Genomic DNA, 21,540 nt, shown 5'->3' with positions numbered 1-21,540 from the left:
TGTGTTTGGTCTCTATTTTTCATCTTTGGAAGACAACACAAGAACAACACAAGGTTAGAAAACAACCTGCTGGTTTTCTTACAAAAAGGCTAAGTTAACAATGTCTGTATTTGCTAAAAATGTAATATCTGAATCATATAAGACAAACTCAGAACATGGAACTAAAGACAAAGACAATGTTATCTCTGAGATGAATCAAAATGAGATAAATAATCTGGATGCTCTATCTTAAATCTGAAAAATAAATCGGAAACTGCAAATAGGGAAATTTTTGACTCATAAAAGAGTGGAAAGAAAGAAATAAAACGGATGGAAATGCCTTAAGCTAGTGTAAGTAAACCCAGTTAGAGAAGTACAGAGATGCATGGTGTATGAGCTTTTGGTGCCAGGTTTCAACCCCAGCCCTGCCTTTACAAGCTTTCTGTCTTTGGGCAAGTTGTATAAACCTAACTGAGCCTGCTGTTTTCTCGGTAAAATGGAGATAGTACCTACACCTTGCAGAGCTATCCTAAGGTTAAATGTCTTCATGTTTATAAAACACAGAACATAAGGCTATATAAACAGTGGCTATTCGTTAATGACTGACACAATACCACCTTATACTTTGGTAGCAGTTGAATGTTTCTATGAAATGCTTTAATGTATCCTCACAGATACCACTGTCAGATAAGTGAAGTGAAACACCCCCATGTTACTGGTGAGGGCACTCAGAGAAAAATCTCCATTCAAGGGTTAAGAGCTCCCACCCTGGAATTAAAACAGCCCACTATTCACCATCTGAGTTACCTCTGTGTCTTTCTCCTCCATAAAGTAGGAACAGTCTTGGTCAAGTGCCCAGTGTGTTGTAACCACTCAGTAAACAGAAGTGAAGTTATTACTGTGTCCAAAAGAAATCTTTATCAAATGCCTACAATATATATGACAATGTCATTAAAGCCTTGGTCACCTGAGTTTACAATAGCCACCAACTTCCTCTTCCATACTCTCAGCTCTAGCCTCCCTTCACCTAACAAACTGATCTCCCCATTTTCTTTCTTCTCTGAACATCTGGTAAATTTAGTCTATGTCATTTATACTTTTTTAATATAATATATGATCTTAGCCTCTTATTTTTTTTCAATGTGACTTCCATTTTTCTAAAGTAATACAAATTGTAGTTCAGGAAGAATTACAGTGAATAATTACAAATATTCCATCTACTGTTTATAATCCTTTCCATTCTTGATGCTCACTGACGAGTCTCTTACTGATAATTGGGACAAAGTGCTTTCTAGGCCTAACTATGGGTGAAAATTTTGTCTCCCAGACAATATAATGCTTCTAATATGTAACAATAACGTATATTCCTTTGTGTACCTCATGCAGTAATAAGCAGACACTGGCTATCAAAAACACTTCATGAAGACAATATGGCACTAGAATATTCTAAAGTACCTCTGAAACCTAAGGAAGATAAAGTACAGGTAGCCCTCCACATCCATGTGTGCCCCACCCACAGATTCAACCAACCATGGATCAAAAATACTAAGCAAACAAACAAACCAAAAATAAAAATACAAATAAAAACCAATGCAATTATTTACACAGCATTTACATTATATTTGGTATTGTAAGTAATCTAGAGATGATTCAAAGTATACAGAAGAATGTGTCTAGGTTATATGCAAATACTACACCATTCTATATAAGGGACTTGAACATCCATGAATTCTGGTATCTGTTGGGGGTCCTGGAACCAATGCATCACAGATACCAAGGGACAACTGTATATGTAACATTATGAGGAACATAAAAATGCTTACTCAGCTTTTACATGCTTAGTACTGGACTTAGTGTGGCATCTGGCAATTGAACATCAACTTAAGGTGGCAGCTACCTGCTGCTGTAATACAGGTTTGTTGCTACTTCATTACTTTAAAAATCTAAACATTAAAAAAAAAATTGTGACAATTTTAGGTCCAAACAAAGTCTGTGAGAAAGGAGCAGGAAGATGCTTTTTATTTATCAAAGAACCAGAAGAAAACCTATATACAAAAACTGTGAATGATCTATATGAAGGCATGAACTCAAGTAACTGCTGTACTTCTGATCAGTAAAGTACCATGTGGAATACAAAGCTGAGATAGGTATTCATTTCCGGGGCCAGAAAGCTTCATTAAAACCAGTAAAGACATCAAGACAATGTAACTACTGATTATTACATGAAGCTAATCTGAAGTACAATCTTAGATACAAAATAAGACATAGAAGTAATGAGTGCAGAAGGAGTAAACAGTGAACGTAGGTGGGAGTTGCTAGGTAACAAATACCAATACTGACTAATACTGGCATGGTTTATGTGTAGTTAAAAATTTTAAGTTAACTATGTTCATAATCACCCAAACCACTGGAAGGGGGGAAAAAGGAAAATTAGAAAACTTCATCTATTCAACGGACACGGAAAATGGAATTTTAAAAAATTTCAAAGTTCTGGTTAATGCAAACTAGGATGCTAAATAGAAGCCCCCAATTATCTGTGTCACAATAAATGTGAATGGGTTAAGTTCACTTGTTAAAAGATAAAGCCTCTTAAACTAAGAAAGGAAAAACCATATACTTTGCAAAAAGCACTCCTAAAACAAAACAATGCAGCAAGGTTAAAAAAAAAAGTAGAGAGGAAGATATACAACCAAGAAAGGCTAAGAAAATTAAAATGAAAACAATATTGATATCAGACAAAATAAAATTCAAAGAGAAAAGCATTATAAAGGATAAGACAAATTTCATATTCATAATAAAAAAAACTAAAAAGATATGAGCAATTAAGCACTTTCATATGCCAAGCCTCATAATACCAAAACATGCAAAATAAATGGAGACAGAAAAAACCGGAGAAAAGCAAAACCATGTATCTTGAAAACAGGTAACATCTTTTTGACAAATACCCATGAAACAATCATAGGTTAACATGCATGCATGCATGTACACGCGTGCACACACACGCACATACATGCCATACAGCAGCAAAGAAAACATCAATAAATTGCAAAGGCTAGAAATAATACAGTGGATATTTCTGGATTACAATGCAATGTCACTAAAATGATAAAACTAGCAAATAAAAATCTGCCTTAAATAAATTTCAACTGCGTAACACAAATTTTGCAGCTAAAAACAGAAAAGAAAAAGAAGAAAAAAGTACATTTCAAGATGAAGAAGAAATAAACACTAAATTACAGGGTTACCAAGAAATTAATACTGGAAACACTGCATACAATACATTTTAAGATCCAGCTAAACCAGTGCACAAAAAAAAAATTCATAGCCTTATTTCCAACAAGAACATAATAATCCAACTCAAGAAGGGGGAAAACACCCGCACACACTAAAGTAAAGGAAATAGAAAGATGGAATTAGTAAATATAAAAGAGAGATCAATGACTTTTAAAGTAAATCTATATAATCCAAGGCATGCTTCTATGAAAAAGAATAGTTAAAACTTTATTAAAAAAATGAAAATGGAAAAAAATAACCTTTGGCAATTAATATATTTATGTTCAAATCTATAAATAGTTTGAAAAGCTGGAGGAGGGAGTAATTTAACACTGACCATAGAAGAGGCAGGAAATCTAAATAGATTAACTAGTTTACATAGAAGAAATAAGACAAATTTATGAAAGTGTCCATCAGGATCAGATAATTTCCCTGATGAATACTACCATACTTTTTCTTTTTCACTAGTATATACTTGTTTTTGGAGACAAGAGTCTTGCTCAGGCTGGAGTGCTGTGGTGCAATCTTGGCTTACTGCAACCTCCACCTCCCTGGTTCAAGTGATTCTCATGCCTCAGCCTGAGGAGAAGCTGGGATTACTGGTGTGTGCCACCAGCCCCAGCTAATTTTTCTATTTTTAGTAGAGATGGGGTTTTGCCATTGGCCAGGCTGGTCTCGAACTCCTAATCTCAGGTGATCCTCCTGCCTTGGCCTCCCGAAGTGCTGGGAGCCACTGCACATGGCCTTTAATAGTGTTTTTTTTTAAGGCAGGGTTTTGCACTTGTTTCCCAGGCTGGAGTGCAATGGCGCGATCTTGGATCTTGGCTCACTGCAACCTCTGTCTGCCTCCCGAAGTCTTGCAACAACAAGACCTTGTTTCAAAAAAAGAAAAAAGAAAAAAGAAAAAGAAAAAGAAACATGTATCTCTAAATCTAATCGCATTTAAATTATTGGAGAGCACAGTAAAAGATGGAGCACCAACATAACACTGTTGCCAATAAGTCAGGCTAAATTTTGGTCATCCCAAACAATGGGAATAAAAACAAGAGATATAAATAGCACTGGGAATGAAAAAGACACAAATTCAAACGTGGAGATTATCAAAAGACAAGAAAATACTATGTACAATCTATCCCAGTAAAACAAAACCCAACTAAATTGAACTATGTTATACAACAGGGGTTGGCAAGTTCTTTCCGTAAAGATGAGAGAGTAAATATTTTGGGCTTTGCAGACCACAGAATCTGTGACAACTACTCAACTCTGCCAGTGTAGCACCAGAGCAGTCAGACAACAGGTAAATGCAAACAAATGGATGTGACTATATTTCGTAACACTGCATATGCAAAAACAGGCAGTGGGCCAGATTTCACTTGCAGACTGTAGTTTTCCAAACTCTGCTTTATCAAATATAATTTACCAAAATAGGCTCACAGAGGAATAGAAGGTCCTATAGTATAACAGCAGAAACTCTGAAAGGGTCTCCCAAGATTTATCCCTCCAAAACACACCAGGAATACAAAAACAAAAAAGCCAGGCACAGCAGCAGATGTCTGTAGTCCTGAGGCAGGAGGATCGCTTGAGCCAAGAAGTTCAAGTCAGGCATGGGCAACATGGTAAGGCCCCAACTCCTGAATAACATAACATAACATAAAACATAACATAACATAACATAACATAACATAACATAACACGCACCAGGCTCAGATAACTTTAGAGGGGGCGTGTGTGGATGGGTGTGTATCCTCAAGAAACATGTAATATTAATCTTACCTAAACTGTCCCAGGACAAGAAGTATAGGTTCAAAAGACTGGATGGATTCAAATCTCAGCTCTGCAACTTACTAGCTATATGACCATGGGCAAGGCACTTAACCACATGGCCTCTGCTGACTCACATCTCGAATGTTTTGGTCTCAAGGTCCTTTATACTCTGAAACACTGAGAACTCCAAAAGGTTTCGTTTGTGTGTGTTGTATATACATTTACCATAATAAAAGTTTAAACAAATATTTTAAGTGAGTTAAAAATAAATTTGTTACATACGAACATACATACACTTAAAAAAAATTATTCTATTTTCCATAACAAAATTAGCGAGAAGCATGGCACTGTTTAACATTTCTGTAAGTCTCTCTAACATCTGGCTTAACAGAAGGCAGGTGGATTATCACATATGCGCCTGCATCCAATTTGTTGTGATATCCCACACTGTGTCACCTCTGGAAAACTCCACTATATACTCATAATAAAAGTGAAACAGGCAAATAAAGTCTTCCTGTTATTACGAAAATTGATTTGACCTCATGGATCTCATGAAAGAGTTTTGAGGAGCCTCCTAGGGATCCTGTCCTCAGGTAAACTTCGAGAACCACTGCTACAGAATGTGCACACACGGGATGCAACTGAATATATGGTTCTGGAGTTCAAAAAAGTTTGGATTAAAAATATGGATTTAAGATTCAACATACAGGTGAGAAAAGAGTTGCAGAGGAAGAAATGACAAAACCTAAGAATGGGTTTAAGCAGCAGATAGAAGGAGGGAAGTAAAGGCAAGAATAAGTCATAACTGCCAGAGTGACGGGAGAGAAACTTCATTTTAGGTAATGGCTTAACTATCTATGTAGTTACTCAAGCAGGAATTTCTTCCTCAATTTCTCCCTACTCCCCTGTATCTAGTCAGTCAACAGGCCCAACAGATTACCTCAAATTCAAATGCATCCTGTGTCTCCAACGCCACTCCTTTGATTTAGGCCCTCAACAATTTACTCTCACAAAAACCTCCTAATGGGACTGCAGGCCTGGCTCAAGTCTTGATCCCTGCCCCATCCACTTTCACGCATCCCGAAATCTATCATCTACCTGCCCCAAGTTATCTGTATCATAAAACCACTTTTGGAACTCCTTTCTAAACTCCTTGGCATGGCCCCTCTCTACCTTTTTCCAGATTCATATCCTGCTATGTCCACACTCACTGCATTCTCTTCTACCACACCAAATACTTGCAATTCCCCAAAACGTATCACGTTCTTTCATGCTATTTCTTTTGCTCAAAATGCCTTGATACCTTTCTTGCAAATATTTTTGTCCTTTTTGCCTAGAAAACATCTAATTTCCCCCACCCCCAGACTGGGCATATCTTAGAAGCATGTTATGTTACGACAACCAGATTGCCCTCCTCTATTCTGATGAAACTCTTACAAATCCCTTACAATGCAGTCAATGTGCTCTGTAAGTGCTGGTTTCTTATTTCTCCTTCACTTTATCACTAGCATTTCCTGAACCAAGCAAAGCAAATGCTGGTTGAATGAATAATCCAGGAATTGCCAAGCATACACAAAGTGACTGGATCTATACAAAACAAGATAGAACAATACTGAGGATTAAACACTGTGGAATATCAATATTCAAGAGGTGCAATAATGAAGAACCAGTAAAGAAAAGAGAAAGAATGATCAAGAGGAAGAGTAAGTAAGAATGATGGTCACTGGTTAGTATGCTGCTGAATGCATCAATAGTTTTAAATAAATCTCTGCTCTAAAAAACACCTACAGCCGGCATGGAGAGAGCAGGACAAGACCAGCCACTGAGATCATTAATGTGAGAAGGTTCTCTAATTAGCCCTGAGACTGCCCTGGTCCATATCAAAAGAGATTTTAATGGAAAAGAGTTTCATTTAGCTAGGATAAAACATAGATATCTAGTAAAGAGCTCTATTTTTAGGGTTTTTTTTTTTTTTTTTTGGTCATACTGTGACCCCACCCATCTATTTCACAGTTTTAAAGAAATGGGAAAAAAATTTTAACTGGTCCAAAAATGAACAAGTTAAACCTTTAAGAATGGAAAAATTATCTATTCAAAGAATTCACCCTACCTTTTCCTAGTCTGTGTTCCAAATCAGGACCCCCCACTTTGTGAAACAATGAAATGCACCAATAAGACAAATTAATTTTTGCTAAGCTTTGCTATTCTACAAGCTTTCTTGATATTTCTTATATAAAAACATATCATTCTGTAAGTCTAAAACTGTTATAAAAAATAGCCTCTTAATTGAAAAAAAAAAGCAATTGTCTTATATTCACATGAAAACCCAAGAACAGACAATATAACCAAAGTTCTAAATATACCAAGTTCTAAATTTGTAATACCATTTTAATTAATACTTCTTTAAATGTTTAAAATACTTTATGTCACCTTAATAAATTGAGTTCAGAAAATATTTAATGAACTTCACTTTGACTATCTACAAGTTTAACAGAAAGAATTTAAATGTGGACCAGCCAACAATCATCTACCAATCCCCAAAACATCAATTTACATGCCTTAATACCTCAAGCCCTTACATTATTCCTATCTGTCAAAGTCTACTATTTAACTTTGTATAATAGTTTTCACATTGGCTACTTTGTAAATCTTCTAAAACACTGGCAGAAATACAGTACACAAAACGCTGCTTTAACACATGATGTCACTTTAAGAGACTGGAGTGCTAAGTTGACCTCTAGAAAATATAACTTAGTAAACACCTATAAAATATACAGTGCATTTTAATACTTCTCTTGGCAAACTTTAAATTTACCTTAAAATTGCTGTTTCTATATGTGTCGTTATATAGGAAAACAAAAAACCATCAGGTTAAGCTCCTAGAAGACAAGATGGAGTGTACCAATGACAGCTCTTCAGTTAGAAAATGTTATTCTCAAGTAAGAGCAACAACATAGGATTTTCCTAAGTATCTTTCATTGCAATTAAGATTTTTTTTTTTTTTTTTTTTTTGAGACAGAGTCTCGCTCTGTCCCCCAGGCTAGAGTGCAGTGGCACGATCTTGGCTCACTGCAAGCTCCACCTCCCGGGTTCACGCCATTCTCCTGCCTCAGCCTCCCGAGTAGCTGGGACTACAGGCGCCCGCCACCACACCTGGCTAATTTTTTGTGTTTTTAGTAGAGATGGGGTTTCACTGTGTTAGCCAGGATGGTCTCGATCTCCTGACCTCATGATCCGCTCGCCTCGGCCTCCCAAAGTGCTGGGATTACAGGTGTGAGCCACCGTGCCCAGCCAAGAAAATTTTTTTTTACCTTCTCAAATGAGATTAGGCGTTATCACCAAGACAAAGGTGTACTGAAACAATTCACTATCAAGAAGGGTTTTTAAAAATCACAAGACAAACTTTCTACCGCTCTAACAGGTTAACTCTGAATGTTTGATGCTTTAAAAATCCTTAAAGTACAATTGCTCAAATATTTTTAAAAGTGTCATCTACAGACTTTTTAATAAGAATTCTTTAAAATATTACAGGCAAATATTTTACACTCTTAGGAGCCAAAAAATAAAAGCCTTATAGATAGAAGAAAAGTTAATATGTAACCTACCACATTTAAAATTTAACTGTTTTTCAGGCAAAATCACATATTTCTTTCTTCTCTATTGTTAGTTTCTAATATCTAATTGTATTCTCTTTACTTGTAAACTCTGAAATCAATGATTCTAGCTGTTCCACTAAAATAATAAGGTAGCTTTCAATAATTTTCACATGAAAGAATCTGCCTAATCATCAGAGGGAGAGCAAACAAGTTTGGGTGCAATCAGTTCTTCCAGCTTTCCTGAACAGCAGCAGCATTATCACACTGGGGCACAGATTTTCAAGTCACAAACCTGATGAGAACTTCAAAGTAGATTAGAAAATTTTCTACACCAAGAAAATTCCAAAAGAGAAGTGTTTCCAACTTCTGTTGCTTTCCCACTCTGCAGCTTTCAGTAGAAAATGAAGGAAAAGCATAGTGACATTTTACTGCTCTCAAAGTACTGCTTGACAACTTCTTCCAACCTGTATTTGAGGCCCAATAACTTGAATTCTATCTCATTATATTTTAAGGGACTGCAAGGGGCAAAGAAGTCAGGTAGCTGAATAATGCAAAGTGCAGTTCTATTCAATGAAAGTGAGTTCATAAATCAAACTTATTTAAAACATGGCCAAACACTGTACTACAACAAAAATCCTCTTCTTGCTCATTAATAAGCATGCTGGATGATTTATAACATACTTCCTCTGTATAATATACATCCCCTGTCCAGTACTAACTTCAGTCGGTTGTGGAACTCTGAGGGGCAGAGAGGGAAAGTCTAGCTTTTAAGCTGATAGACGTAAGACGTGGTGTTAGAATTTCTGTTGTAGTAAATGGCTGCAGCTGTAAGTGCCAGTAGCTGATCTGGAAAATACTAAATGTTTGCCAATCCATTAACTCCTGCCAATTCTTAGCAAGTCATTTGAATTAAATGGCTGTCTAAAAACTTAAAAACTAAGGTTTAAAAACTGATATCAAATATAACTCTACTTACATTTTACACAAGCAAGTCTTAATATTTCTATTGAAAAGTTCCTAAAAATACCAAATAGCAAGATATCTTAATCAGTTAAAAATCAGACACCAAATTTAAAATAAATATTAAAGCAAAATGACTTAGTTTTAATTCACTTCAGAAATTCTAGAAAATCAGGAAGTATATATTTTCCTGGGCCTTAGGGAAGCACCTAGCTCTGCTTCCTCAAGGGACTCTATCTTCTTCTTCTTTTTTTTTTTGTTTTTGATACGGTGTCCTGTTGGGTCACCCAGGCTGGAATGCAGTGGCACGATATCGGCTCGCAGCAGCCTCCGCCTCCTGGGTTCAAGCGATTCTCAAGTCTCAGACCTCCTGAGTAGCTGGGACTACAGATGTGAGAAACCACGCCCACCTAATTTTTTTTATTTTTAGTAGAGATAGGGTTTCACTGTGTTGGCCAGGCTGGTCTCAAACTCCTGACCTCAAGGGATCCACCCGCCTCTGCCTCCCAAAGTGTTGGGATTACAAGGGTGAGCCACTGCGGCCAGCTGGACTCTATCTTCTACCCAAATACTACCCACCGTAAATTACCAACACAAAAAGAAACACAGCTGATTTGTCTTGATACACTCCCCCAGGTCAAGATCATTGAATAATATATTTCCCAGAGCTTTTTCACTAATGAAATTCCGGAATTCCAGATGAAATGGCCCAATTACTAAATTCTGCTCTTCAGCAAAATGAGCAAGTTATGTCTGTTGTAAAGCACAGGATCCTCTTTCTGAGATGGAGGATACCCACAATATTCACATTGTGCTATTTTCAATATCTTTGGTTAATGGAACCTTTGAGTCTTGCCCAAATATGTAATTCAGAAAAGTGTGATGATCAAAGGTCTATTTCCCAGGTTCAGGCACACCTTTTTTTTTTTTTTTGCTCTGTTGCCCAGGCTGGAGTGCAGTGCTGCAACCTTGGCTCACTGCAAGCTCCACCTCCTGGGTTCACGCCATTCTCCCGCCTCAGCCTCCTGAGTAGCTGGGACTACAGGCACCCGCCACCACGCCCAAATAATTTTGTTTTTGTATTTTTAGTACAGACGGGGTTTCACCGTGTTAGCCAGGATGGTCTCAATCTCCTGACCTCGTGGTCTGCCCGCCTCAGCCTCCCAAAGTGCTGGGATTACAGGCATGAGCCACCGCGCCCGGCCCAGGCACACTTTTTAAAAGAAAAAAATTCAGATTGCCTATTAATCTCTCTTCCATAACATAAAAGTACAGAATGGCTCTCTTCAAATTTGCTTATTAGAACTGTTTAGAAGCAAAAGATTCTTCAGCCTTACACTTACTAATCAGAATCCATATATTTAAAAACAAGTATCACATGGGGTTCTCATGTCTGAGTAAGTCTGGAAAACAGTTCTGGAAGACACTGTAGCAATCTCTAGAGAGCTTCAGCTTCCATTTGTGACTCAAAATTTAAAAATAAGAAAAAACATAAACATAATACCTGAACATTCAAGTAGAAGTTAGTTCCCACTGAGTTTTTAATTCCCTAAAGTTAATAATAAAGAAACTGTCATTAAATCACTGAAGATATAAATTAGTTAAGAAATACAGAATGGTTAGTTGATTTTTTAAATTAGGAAAAAAGTCCCAAATATACAGTATAAAAATAAACCAGCTAAATTAAACAATTAATACTATAAAATGCTAGAGATTTTAAAAGCTTTTACAAAACATGGGCAAACTATTTTCTAAATCTGGAAAAATGGTATGTTTTCTCAGCATAGCAATTAGTCAAGAACTTTAAGAATAAAAAATACATTTGATAAAATAGATAAAATACTGATGTGTATTTTTTCAAATGTGTATATTCCAATTTAAAAGGGAAACTGGAAAATACCTGTCCTTTAGAACAAATTAAAGGGATCCATTCTGTTCCTTCCCAACCTTCCCAACCCTCCTCACCTCGACTTTCCCTAATCTAAGGAAAGATATGTTTTAGTTTAAGGATACTAAATCTAATACAGAGAAGCATTCAACACACTAGAGTTTAGGACTGAAGTCCAAGCTAATAGTACAAATGTGATTTAATTGTGCTTTCCTCCTTCTGAACATGTATTTGCATCTTCAGCGTATGTATTCCCAATGGGGCACCTGGGATTAGGCAAAATTTAGATATTCTTGCCTCGTATCTCATCCTCAGAATGACTTCATGTATACGATATGGTCCACAATGTGGGAAATATTTGCATCAAATACATCTGATGAAATGCTAATGAGTTTATTATACAAAGAGCTCAAGTAAACTGCTAAATAAAACTCTAGGTCCAAGAACTAAATGGGCAAATAGTAAGGATGGGCAATTCATAAAAAGAAAAAAGTGTGGCCGAGCACAGTGGCTCACGCCTGTAATCCCAGCACTTTGGGAGGCCGAGGCAGGTGGATCACTTGAGGTCAGGAGTTCGAGACCAGCCTGGTCAACACAGTGAAACCCTGTCTCTACTAAAAGTACAAAAATTAGCTGGGCGTGGTGGCAGGCGCCTGTAATCCCAGCTACTCAGGAGGCTGAGGCAAGAGAATCGCTTGAACCTGGGAGGTGGAGGTTGCAGTGAGCTGAGATCGCGCCATTGCACTCCAGCCTGGGCGACAGAGTGAGACTACACGTCAAAAAAAAAAAAAAAAAAAAACGATAAAAAGAAAAAAGTACAAGTGATTATGCATGGCAAACAAATAAATACAAGTCAAAGAAAAAAGACCAATTTTGGCCTGCCAAATTTATGAAGTTGATAGATCCCATCCTTATGTTTTAAGACCTATTCCTTGCACTGCACTGTGATTCACCTTTGCTGGGCTGGGTTCTACTTTAATGGGAAGCAAAAGCAAATCACATCTGGGTATGGAGGAACCCTGAATTAGCTGGAGAAACTGCTAGCATGTCATTTCAAGGGACTGAAAGGTTGCTAGGATATTGCAAAACCACAATGGTGGATATTAAAATTTACCAAGTATCAGCTAGATGCCAGGCAACATATCTGTTATCTCTTTATTCTCTTTGTGAGTCCATAAATTTGAAATATTATTCCCATTTTACAGATGAGGCAAATGCAGTTCAGAAAGCTATTCATGCTCGAACGTCTAGTAAATGGCAGAGGTGAAATTTAAAACCCAATCTGACTCCCAAACAAGTGTTCCTTCTAGTATACATTATTTTCATCTTAATTATAAGGGCAAAAACAAACTCTCTAAAAATAAAGGGCTAACTACCGATTAACCACTTTAAAAATTATTTCATAGCCATTAATGTTTTTTTCATATCTACTTCCTGTTTCCTTTGTCCTGTAGATCAGTCTCATCAGACATAAATTTCTACCAAATTTAATAATGTATTAGTATTTAAAAGCAACAAATCTACGTTTGCTAGAAATAATCCTTGCCTAAAGCCAAAACGGGTCTCCTTAGCATTCTTCATAGCCTCCCTGAGTACATAAATCTAGACTTACATGTATAAATCTATGGAAATCATTTTCCTTTCACAATAGGAGGAAAGAAAAAATAGTGACTTTGTTACATGATCTACCTAAAAATAATCATTTTATTAACTATTTCCCATGAAAGTGGAAGGCCATTTTTTTTTCATCCTGTTAGTGCAGAGCTACAAATCTTATTTGTTACATAGCTCAAAGACATCTTCCACAGGAAGAAAAATACCTGCCATTAGTAAATTCTTAACCGGTATGAACCTATGCTTCTATTTTAAAGAGGTTAGTGCACATGTGCCTTCTAAATATCTCATAAAAAATCACCGTAGCACATTTAAAATCCTGGTATTATTACTTAATACCACCCTACAACACAAAAATCATTTCTACTATGTAGACTGTGGAGAAAAACAGTGAACTAAGCCCCAACTGTAAGAGCAGAACTACCCAACCTGTGTGATGGAAACAGGCTATGGGGAAATGGGGTGACTAGACTTGACTCTCAGGGATTGTCATCTTCAGCTGTGAGTGGCCTCTTCTGTTTACCCTAATGGCCCTGCAAGTATCATTTTCTCTGTGTATCATTAGGTTACATGCTTGAAGTTACAAACTACTTGAGCCTCAGTTTTCTCTTCTGAAATTTCCAGGCAGTACAGTAACCCCTATGAAGCCATCAAAGTTCCTGAAATTCGTTATAATAGAAGGCTTGTAATTGGGAAACTTAAGGTCTTATGGATTCCCACAAAAATTAAAACTGGAACTACCATATGACTCAGCAATTCCTCTTCTAGGTATACAGTAGTCCCCCTCCTTTTCCAAGATTTCACTTTCCAAAGTCTTACCCCATGGTCAGCCACAGTACAAAAATAGGCGAGAACAGTACAATAAAGTATTTTGAGAGAGGGACCAAATTCTGATAACTATTACAACAGATCATTATAATTATTCTATTTTATTTTATTATTAGTTGTTAATCTCTTACTATACCTAATTTATAAATTAAACTTTATCATAGGTATGTTGTATAGGAAAAAGCATATTATTAATAGCATATATGAGGTTCAGTACTATCCGAGATTTCAAGCATCCACTGGAGGCTTGGAACAGATTCTCTGTGGATACGGGGGGATTACTGTATACCCAAAGGAAATGAAATCAGAACCATGTAGAAATACCTGTACTCCCATGTTCATGCCAGCATTATTCACAATGGCCAAGATATGGAAACAAACAACCTATGGATAAATAAAGATGAATAAATTGTGGTCTGGGTGCAGTGGCTCAAGCCTGTAATCCCAGCACTTTGGGGGGCTAGGTGGGCGGATCATTTGAGGTCAGGAGTTTGAGACCAGCCTGGACAACATGGTGAAACCCCGTCTCTACTAAAAATACAAAAATTAGGTGTGGTGGTACGTGCCTGTAATCCCAGCTACCCAGGAGGCTAAGGCACAAGAATCATTTGAACCCGGCAAGTGGAGGTTGCAGTGAGCTGAGATCATGCCACTGCACTCCAGCCTGGGCGACAGAGCAAGACTCTGTCTCAAAAAAAAAAAAGAAAAGAAAAGAAAAGAAAAGAATTGTGGCAAATATATACAAAGGAATATTATTCAGCTTTTAAACAGGAGAGCCTGCCATTTGCCACAACATGGATGAACCTGGAAGACATTAAGTTGAGTGATGTAAGCCAGACACAGAAATAAAAATACTGCCAAGATCTCACTTACAAGTGGAATCTTAAAAAAAAAAAAAAAACAGTCAAATGCATAGAAACAGAGAACAGAATAGTGGTTAGGGAGGGTAGATATGGGTCAAAGGGTACAAAGTTGCACGTATGTGGGTAAGTCTAGGGATCTGATATATAGTTAATAATATTGTATTGTATACTGGAAATTCGCTGAGAGTAGGTTTTAGGTGCTTCTACCAAAAAAACAGGGTTAACTGTGGGGTGATAAGTATATTAATTTGCTTGACTGTGGTATTCATTTCACTGTGCATATGCATACCAAAACATTATGTTGTACACCTTGAATATATATAATAAACAAGATCTTATGGAGAAAATGGAGTGATAAGTTCAGATCACAGGTAAATGACAAAGGCCTTTAATCACATATTTACCTTTACTAAAATAAAGATGAGAATGGAAGTGCACTGGGAACAGGAACCTGGGGGTTGTTTTGTTCATGCTTATTACCAGTGACCATAACACTGCATAAAACAGGGTAGGCAAACAGAAGTATTTCATGAATGATGAATGAAGGAAATAATGTCACTTTATGAAACCTGAGTTTAGAATAATGGATTATTACGTAAGTATTTTTCATTTCCTTCGTTTCTCAAGATGACCTCATGAGATAGTGAAACATGGATGATACTGGCAGTGATGACTGAAGGAAAAAGTAAAGAGGTGCTCTGTTTATTAATGAGAAGGGGACAAACTAAAAACTTCTTCCTTCAACACAAACTTAGCCATCTCAGTCACATTCTAGAGGCTAAACTGTGTGCTATGATTTTAACAAATGTACTGGTCAACAGGCATACTGGAAAAGGATTTAACTGTTATTCAAGCCCTTCAGAAAGGGTCCTCCACCCTTTGAAGAATGATGAAATGAAGGGTTCTTTTTTAGCAAAATTGTCATTACATTTTCCTTACAGGTGTAGCAAAAAAACACTTTGAACATAATTTAGTACTCTGGTTTTGCTCCACAGAAGGATCAGTGTTTACTGCATAGAGATCAAAGCATGCAGGAGATTTTAGAATCAGCTGCTTGCTTGGCTCTCAAAACTCTTGTTCATTTTCATCAACAACCAAAGATGTAATAAACAATTTAAGAGCCAATGCCTCACCCATCACAAAGCTGTCAAATTCTCTGATTCACAAAATTATACTGGTGCTACAATTTTTTAAAAAAAAATCTACACGCTTAATCAATAGAGAAATACTGTAAAATCTGTTCCAAGATCTTTCTGGATTCCTTTTAAAAAATGAGTTGTTTTAGTTTATTCAGTGACTACTGTTGCAGCATGAGCAATGGTGTGTCCTTCACTTCTTGTCTTCCATGTAACTGCAGGGGCTGTTTTTAAAGAAACAGAAGCGGTAGAGCCCAGTCAACTTCGTAGTCAAATTCTGGCTCAGGCACTCGCTAGCTGCATAACCTGGGCAAGTTAGTTAACTTTTCCTAGCCTAATTTCACCTGTAAGTGGTGCTAATATCTACTTTCAAAGGGCTGCTGAGAGGATTAAACGTAAACTTACCTTGTGCTAGTATACACTGAAGGCCTACTCTCACATCAATTTTTAAATATAGACTACGTGAGTCCCAGAATACCCAGCCCCTGCCCTGGATCCCAAAGATTTCCAAAATTCAGTAACTAAAGTAACTCTTAGCACATTAAGACGCTTTTAGGACCCTGTTCTGAATTGCTGATACCCATTCATTATTAGTGGTTAAATATTTAGAATATTTTCCTTGATTAAATGAAATAAAGCACAGTGCCTGGCACATAGAAGGTGCTCTAAGTCAGCTATAATAATGTCTACAATATGATTTGACATGCAGCTGACTTAATAGATAGTGAATATTTTTATCACCCAGATGTAGTAACATTGTGTTTGACAGAAAAACAAATATTAAGGCTAGAATTGATAAAAAATAACTGTGCCAATTGTGGCAGGAAAAAATGTATAAATGTTGATTTAATTTCATGAGTTTTTAATTAACCCAGAAACAGAACGGCAGTAATAAACTAAACTTCGCTATTTTATCACCCAAAAAATAAAATCTCAATCCTTTTTTCTCCATTGCTGTTTCCCACCAGGATCTCCCCGGGCTTCCCATAACTCCCTTAGGAGCTCAGGGGTTTATTACTCTTTGGAAGATACCTTGCTCATGAAATCACTCAAAAAAGGCACTGGCACTGATAGGAAGGAGTGAGACAAGAAGGGGAAGAGACAGAGGAAAAAGAGGACAGGAGAGAGAGAGAAAATTAGCTGTCAAAAATCAACAGTGCTTACTTATTCTTTTGAAATGAATGTACAATCAACATGCTTCCCAAAAAACCCAATGTCAGCCAGCTGCGGTGGCTCACGCCTACAGTTGCAACTACTCAGGAGCCTGAGGCAGGAAGATCGTGTGAGTCTAGGAGTTTGAGACCAGCCTGGGTAATGTAGCATGATCACGTTTAAAAAAAGAAAAAGAAAAAAAAACAGCCTGCCCCTACAGTCCCAGCTACTCAGGAGGCAGGAGGATTGCTTGAGCCCAGAAGTTCAAGGCCGCAGTGAGCTATGATTGTGCACTACACTCCAGAGCGAACCCTGTCTCCTTAAAAAAAAAAAGAAAAAAAAAGTCAATGCCAGAGTTGTAAAACTGTTTTTAAAAAATTTTCTTATTCTCAACCAAGTTCCCAAGGACACTCTGAAGAAGGAACATTAGCTCTTTCCTTGCCTTTACATTACATATACATACCACAGGGCATCTTAAAATTTATCCATCTATCCCTATACCTCACCTGAAGTTTTTTAGCACTTCACTCTCCTGCTGTTTCAAGGACATACTCATAAGAGACATATTTTAAAAGATTTTTTAAATATTCAAATATTTATGTTCTTTACAGTTTTTCAAAGTTGAAGTCACAAGAATAAAACTTTCAAGAATGTCATTATGTTGCCCATTACACTTTAGAGCTATGTTGTCCCGTAAGATTAAAAATTTAGTTCCTCAGTCACAGTTCCATTTCTAGTACTTGACAGCCACATGTGGCTAAACTTGGTCTTTACACAGACTCTACAACACAGAAAGAGAAAAAAATCATACTGACATTATGAACTGTAAGAGAAGCAGGAATTCTGGAATAGGCAGACTCTTCTGATTTTTAAATGTTGGCAGTCATTTTAAAATGTACAGGATAACAATAAAAACACTGCAGAAACCAGAAACTGGGGAGACCTGACAACTAAATGCAAGGCAGCATTTTGCATCGGATCCTAGAATGGAAAGTCGTTAATGGAAAAACTGGTGAGGTTAGTATCGTGGTTGGTTTTTTAGTTTTGACAAACGTACCATGGTAATGTAAGATGCTAATAATCGGGGAAACTGAATGAAGCGTATATGAGAAGTCTCTGTACTATCTTTCCAACTTTTTTGTAAATCTAAAATTATTCCAAAATACAAAGTTTAGTAAACACCACCACCACCAAGTAGGCCACATCTGCCCCTCAAGTCTCCAGTTTGTAATCTCTAACCACTATGTGAACCCCAAACTATAAATACTACCTAGACAAATACATAGCACAGAAATAAAACAATACATTTTCATGAATCAGAAATAATGGGAACAATTACGAAGAGAGACAGCGTGAAAAGAAGGATGACATGAGTGAAATCACTGGCAAAACAACAAAATGTATTCTGAAGTGACCTTCATATACTCAGCCTATCATTCGCAGTCGTGGAAAAATCTAAAAACAAGAAGACTAAATATGTTCATATTTTATGTAAGGCTAGAAGAAAATTATTTACATTTAGAAATGATATAAACACTAGGTACTCAAAGATGTTGAAGAAACAAATATCCACGGATCAGTCAAAAATGTAAGAATATAACCAAGTGCCCAAATTTGAGATTATAACATCCTAAGAAACTGGAAAGGGAGAGATCAATGGTACTTGGAGAGACCCATTCAAGGATGAACTCTGAGAGGTTTAGGAAAGCTGAAAGGCCTGATAAAGACATCCTTGGCTGATAAATTGAATAAAAAAGAAACAAGAATGAACATGAAAGAGCTAAGAATGCTCTAAAAAGTATAAGGACTGATGGGAAACAGGCTGGTTAGGTCAAGGGAGGTTAGATTAATGAGGGCCTTGAAAGCTAAGCAAAGGAGTTTGGTCTTGAAGCAAGAACAAATAGGGACAACTTACCATTGCTATGTGGGGGAGAGGGGTGGGGAAAATAGAGTTTTAGGAAAATTAATTTGGTAACATTCCTACTAATTTGGCAATGTTCCTCCCTACATTCCGCATCCTTGTAACTGTCTTAGACATTCCAAGTTCAAAGCCACAAATGCGCCTTCAACTCCTCTTCTGATCTCATCAGTTGCCAGTCCTGTCAATTATCCCTCACACATCTGTCACCCACCTTCTACCTCTACTGCCAAGACCTCAGTTCAAACCCTCATGACCCTCTCTAATCTTGCTTCTATTGGTGACTTTAGGCACTACTGGCAAAGTTAAATTTCCACAGCTTATGACCATGACATTCCAAATCCAAGCACCTTTGCTGGCTTAACCAGCATGAAGCCCTGTGGCTCCCTCTATCTCCAGGCCTATATTCAGTCACTTCCCCCCAACTCCAGAGACAAAAGATGCATGTCGTATTCCCCATGCTGTCTACCTGCCTCCTCTGCTCACAATGTCTTTCTTCTCTTAGCTCTACCTTTCAAATCCCTACCTGTCTTCCAACCAATACTTTCCACGTACAGTAGTTGATAGCTTTAAAAAATGGAAAACAAAGTAAAACAAAGCACCATGCCACTCTGCTTAAGTCTTGAATGCCTCCTAACTGCCTGTCACATACAAAGTCCAAGCTTGTTGGTACAAACAGCACATAAATTAACCCACTTTGACCTGGCCCCTATCTATCTTTTCAGCCTCAACCCTGCCCACTTATCACTGAATATTTAACGCTCTAGGAATACCACCACTGCATACTACATCATGTTATGGAATTCCACCACTGCAAGCCACATCATGTTATTTCTTATCTCTGTGTCTTGAATCATCCTTGAACTATTTCATTCCTTCTTTGAACCATTTCATTCCTTTATTCATCTTTTTTTTGAGGGGTAAGATTATACTTCTGATAGAGCTTAAAATAAAAATTCAGAATCTTGAGGCTTAATAAGTTCAGCACCTGAGAGCTTTACACCTTTATTACCAAGTAGCTCCTGGGAGGGTGAAGAACTCCTGATTCAGGATCTGAGAGGAATTAGTGTCCTGTTTCCTTATCACTCCGATGTCTTTTGCTTGGGGTCTAATGGGTGCTGTTCAAACCTGACACAATGTGTAAGGTTTGCAATCTACTATTCTAAGGGATAATACAGAGATGGATGTCACTATCTGTCTATAAGAAGGAATGGGGGACATTCTTCAGAGAACAAGAAATAAAGGAGGCAGAACTCTTAAGGGATACAGTGGGGTCCTAGAAGTTACCCCACACAAGAAGACTTTTAGAAGGAAGACTGAAGGAAAGGTGCCTGTGCCCCAAGAGTCAAAACAAGGGAGTACATTAGGAAGCAGTGCTTACTCTTATCCTATGACACAGCTTTAAGGCAGGTCTGAGGCAGTGCACTCTAAATGTGGTCACATACACCACAATAACCATGAAATCCCAAAGGACGACCCCAGGGTATGTTACTGAAGAAGTCTAATCCCAACTGCTTCTTTCATGCTCTTCTCTCTCCCATCCTTGAGGTGAACAAAAATGCACATAAACAACCTTGCTTTAATGAAAAAAGGGATAAAAAATAGCTTTAAACAACGTACCTTTGATTTTTTGTTCAGTGGCCTAAAATAAAAACAAACAAACAAAAAACAATGTAAATATGAAACTGAAAGAAATGGACTGTTATGATAAAATGTTCATATATTAATATAAGACATATACACCTTTATTTAAATAAGGAATTTCTCAAATAGATGAACTGCACAGGAAAAGATATGCAAGGAAAGCATGCTTTTCCCACAGATGTGCCCCATTATCCCTGATACTATGTTTATTAATTTAAAATACCTAATTTTTGTGACACTAAGCATAGAAGACATCACTGTATGACAGTATGTAATTTTTTAAATGGGAGCTGCACTTTTCTCATGTCCTTTAAAAATGATTTTTATACAAACTGTCACCTTTACATTTAATGGATTTAATATATTTTGCAAGTTTAAATGGCTTCAAAAATTGTTACAAGTGATAAAAAGATGAATTAGGTTTTCTGTAAGAAAAGCTGTATATATAATCACTTTAGCCAAATTAGTAAGAAATTTAACTCCTGGAGGTTAGGCTGCTATTGCAATTAAACTTAGTCAACTTTTAAGTATCTAAGTATTTTTGAGTGGAAAAAAATTTCAAACTAATTTATCACTTCTGATACATCTGACAATCTGTTAAAATTACTGTGATCAGAAGCTGAACTGACATGAACTCTGCTTTCACTGCCTTCCAATGTCTGCTCTTCCTTTATTTTCTGACACCACAACTGAGGAGAGGGGCTTGAGGACAGCAGGGTTACCTCGAGGTGACTAGCTCAAACTCCCAAGGGCTTCAAAAAGAACCACAGACAGAAAAACCCAAGCAAAACATCAATCTGTTGATCAAGATCAATATTATGGGAATCCTGAAAGTAACAGATATAAGAACAGGAAGGGAGGTGAGAAAAGACTGAATAATTAGTAACTGAATAACCAGTTGTTGTTTCTAAATAGCAATAAAGCT

At 37.1% G+C, this 21,540-nt stretch overlaps 1 protein-coding gene across 38 annotated transcripts in view; it reads right to left on the bottom strand.

Moving 5' to 3' along the window:
- The window catches only part of TNRC6A (trinucleotide repeat containing adaptor 6A), a 217,814-nt gene that overhangs the window by 49,845 nt on the left and 146,429 nt on the right, over window positions 1-21,540 (bottom strand). For 25 of the 38 annotated variants that reach the window (XR_001710268.4, XM_016929651.3, XM_016929647.4 and 22 more), the window contains one exon: window positions 20,592-20,613. The exons of 10 other annotated variants lie outside the window; for them this stretch is intronic. Coding sequence is in view for 21 of the 28 variants with exons in the window: in XM_016929651.3 (XP_016785140.2) it covers window positions 20,592-20,613 (22 nt within the window). In the remaining 7 variants the exon portion in view is untranslated. Of the gene's footprint in view, window positions 1-786; window positions 6,970-20,591; window positions 20,614-21,540 lie in introns of those variants that run through there. 3 more of the 38 variants (XM_063796871.1, XM_063796874.1, XM_063796880.1) reach the window with 3 other exon arrangements.

The sequence above is a fragment of the Pan troglodytes genome, chromosome 18 (assembly GCF_028858775.2).
Source record: "Pan troglodytes isolate AG18354 chromosome 18, NHGRI_mPanTro3-v2.0_pri, whole genome shotgun sequence".
NCBI classification, from domain to species: domain Eukaryota; kingdom Metazoa; phylum Chordata; class Mammalia; order Primates; family Hominidae; genus Pan; species Pan troglodytes.
This window is presented reverse-complemented; position numbering and strand designations above follow the sequence as displayed.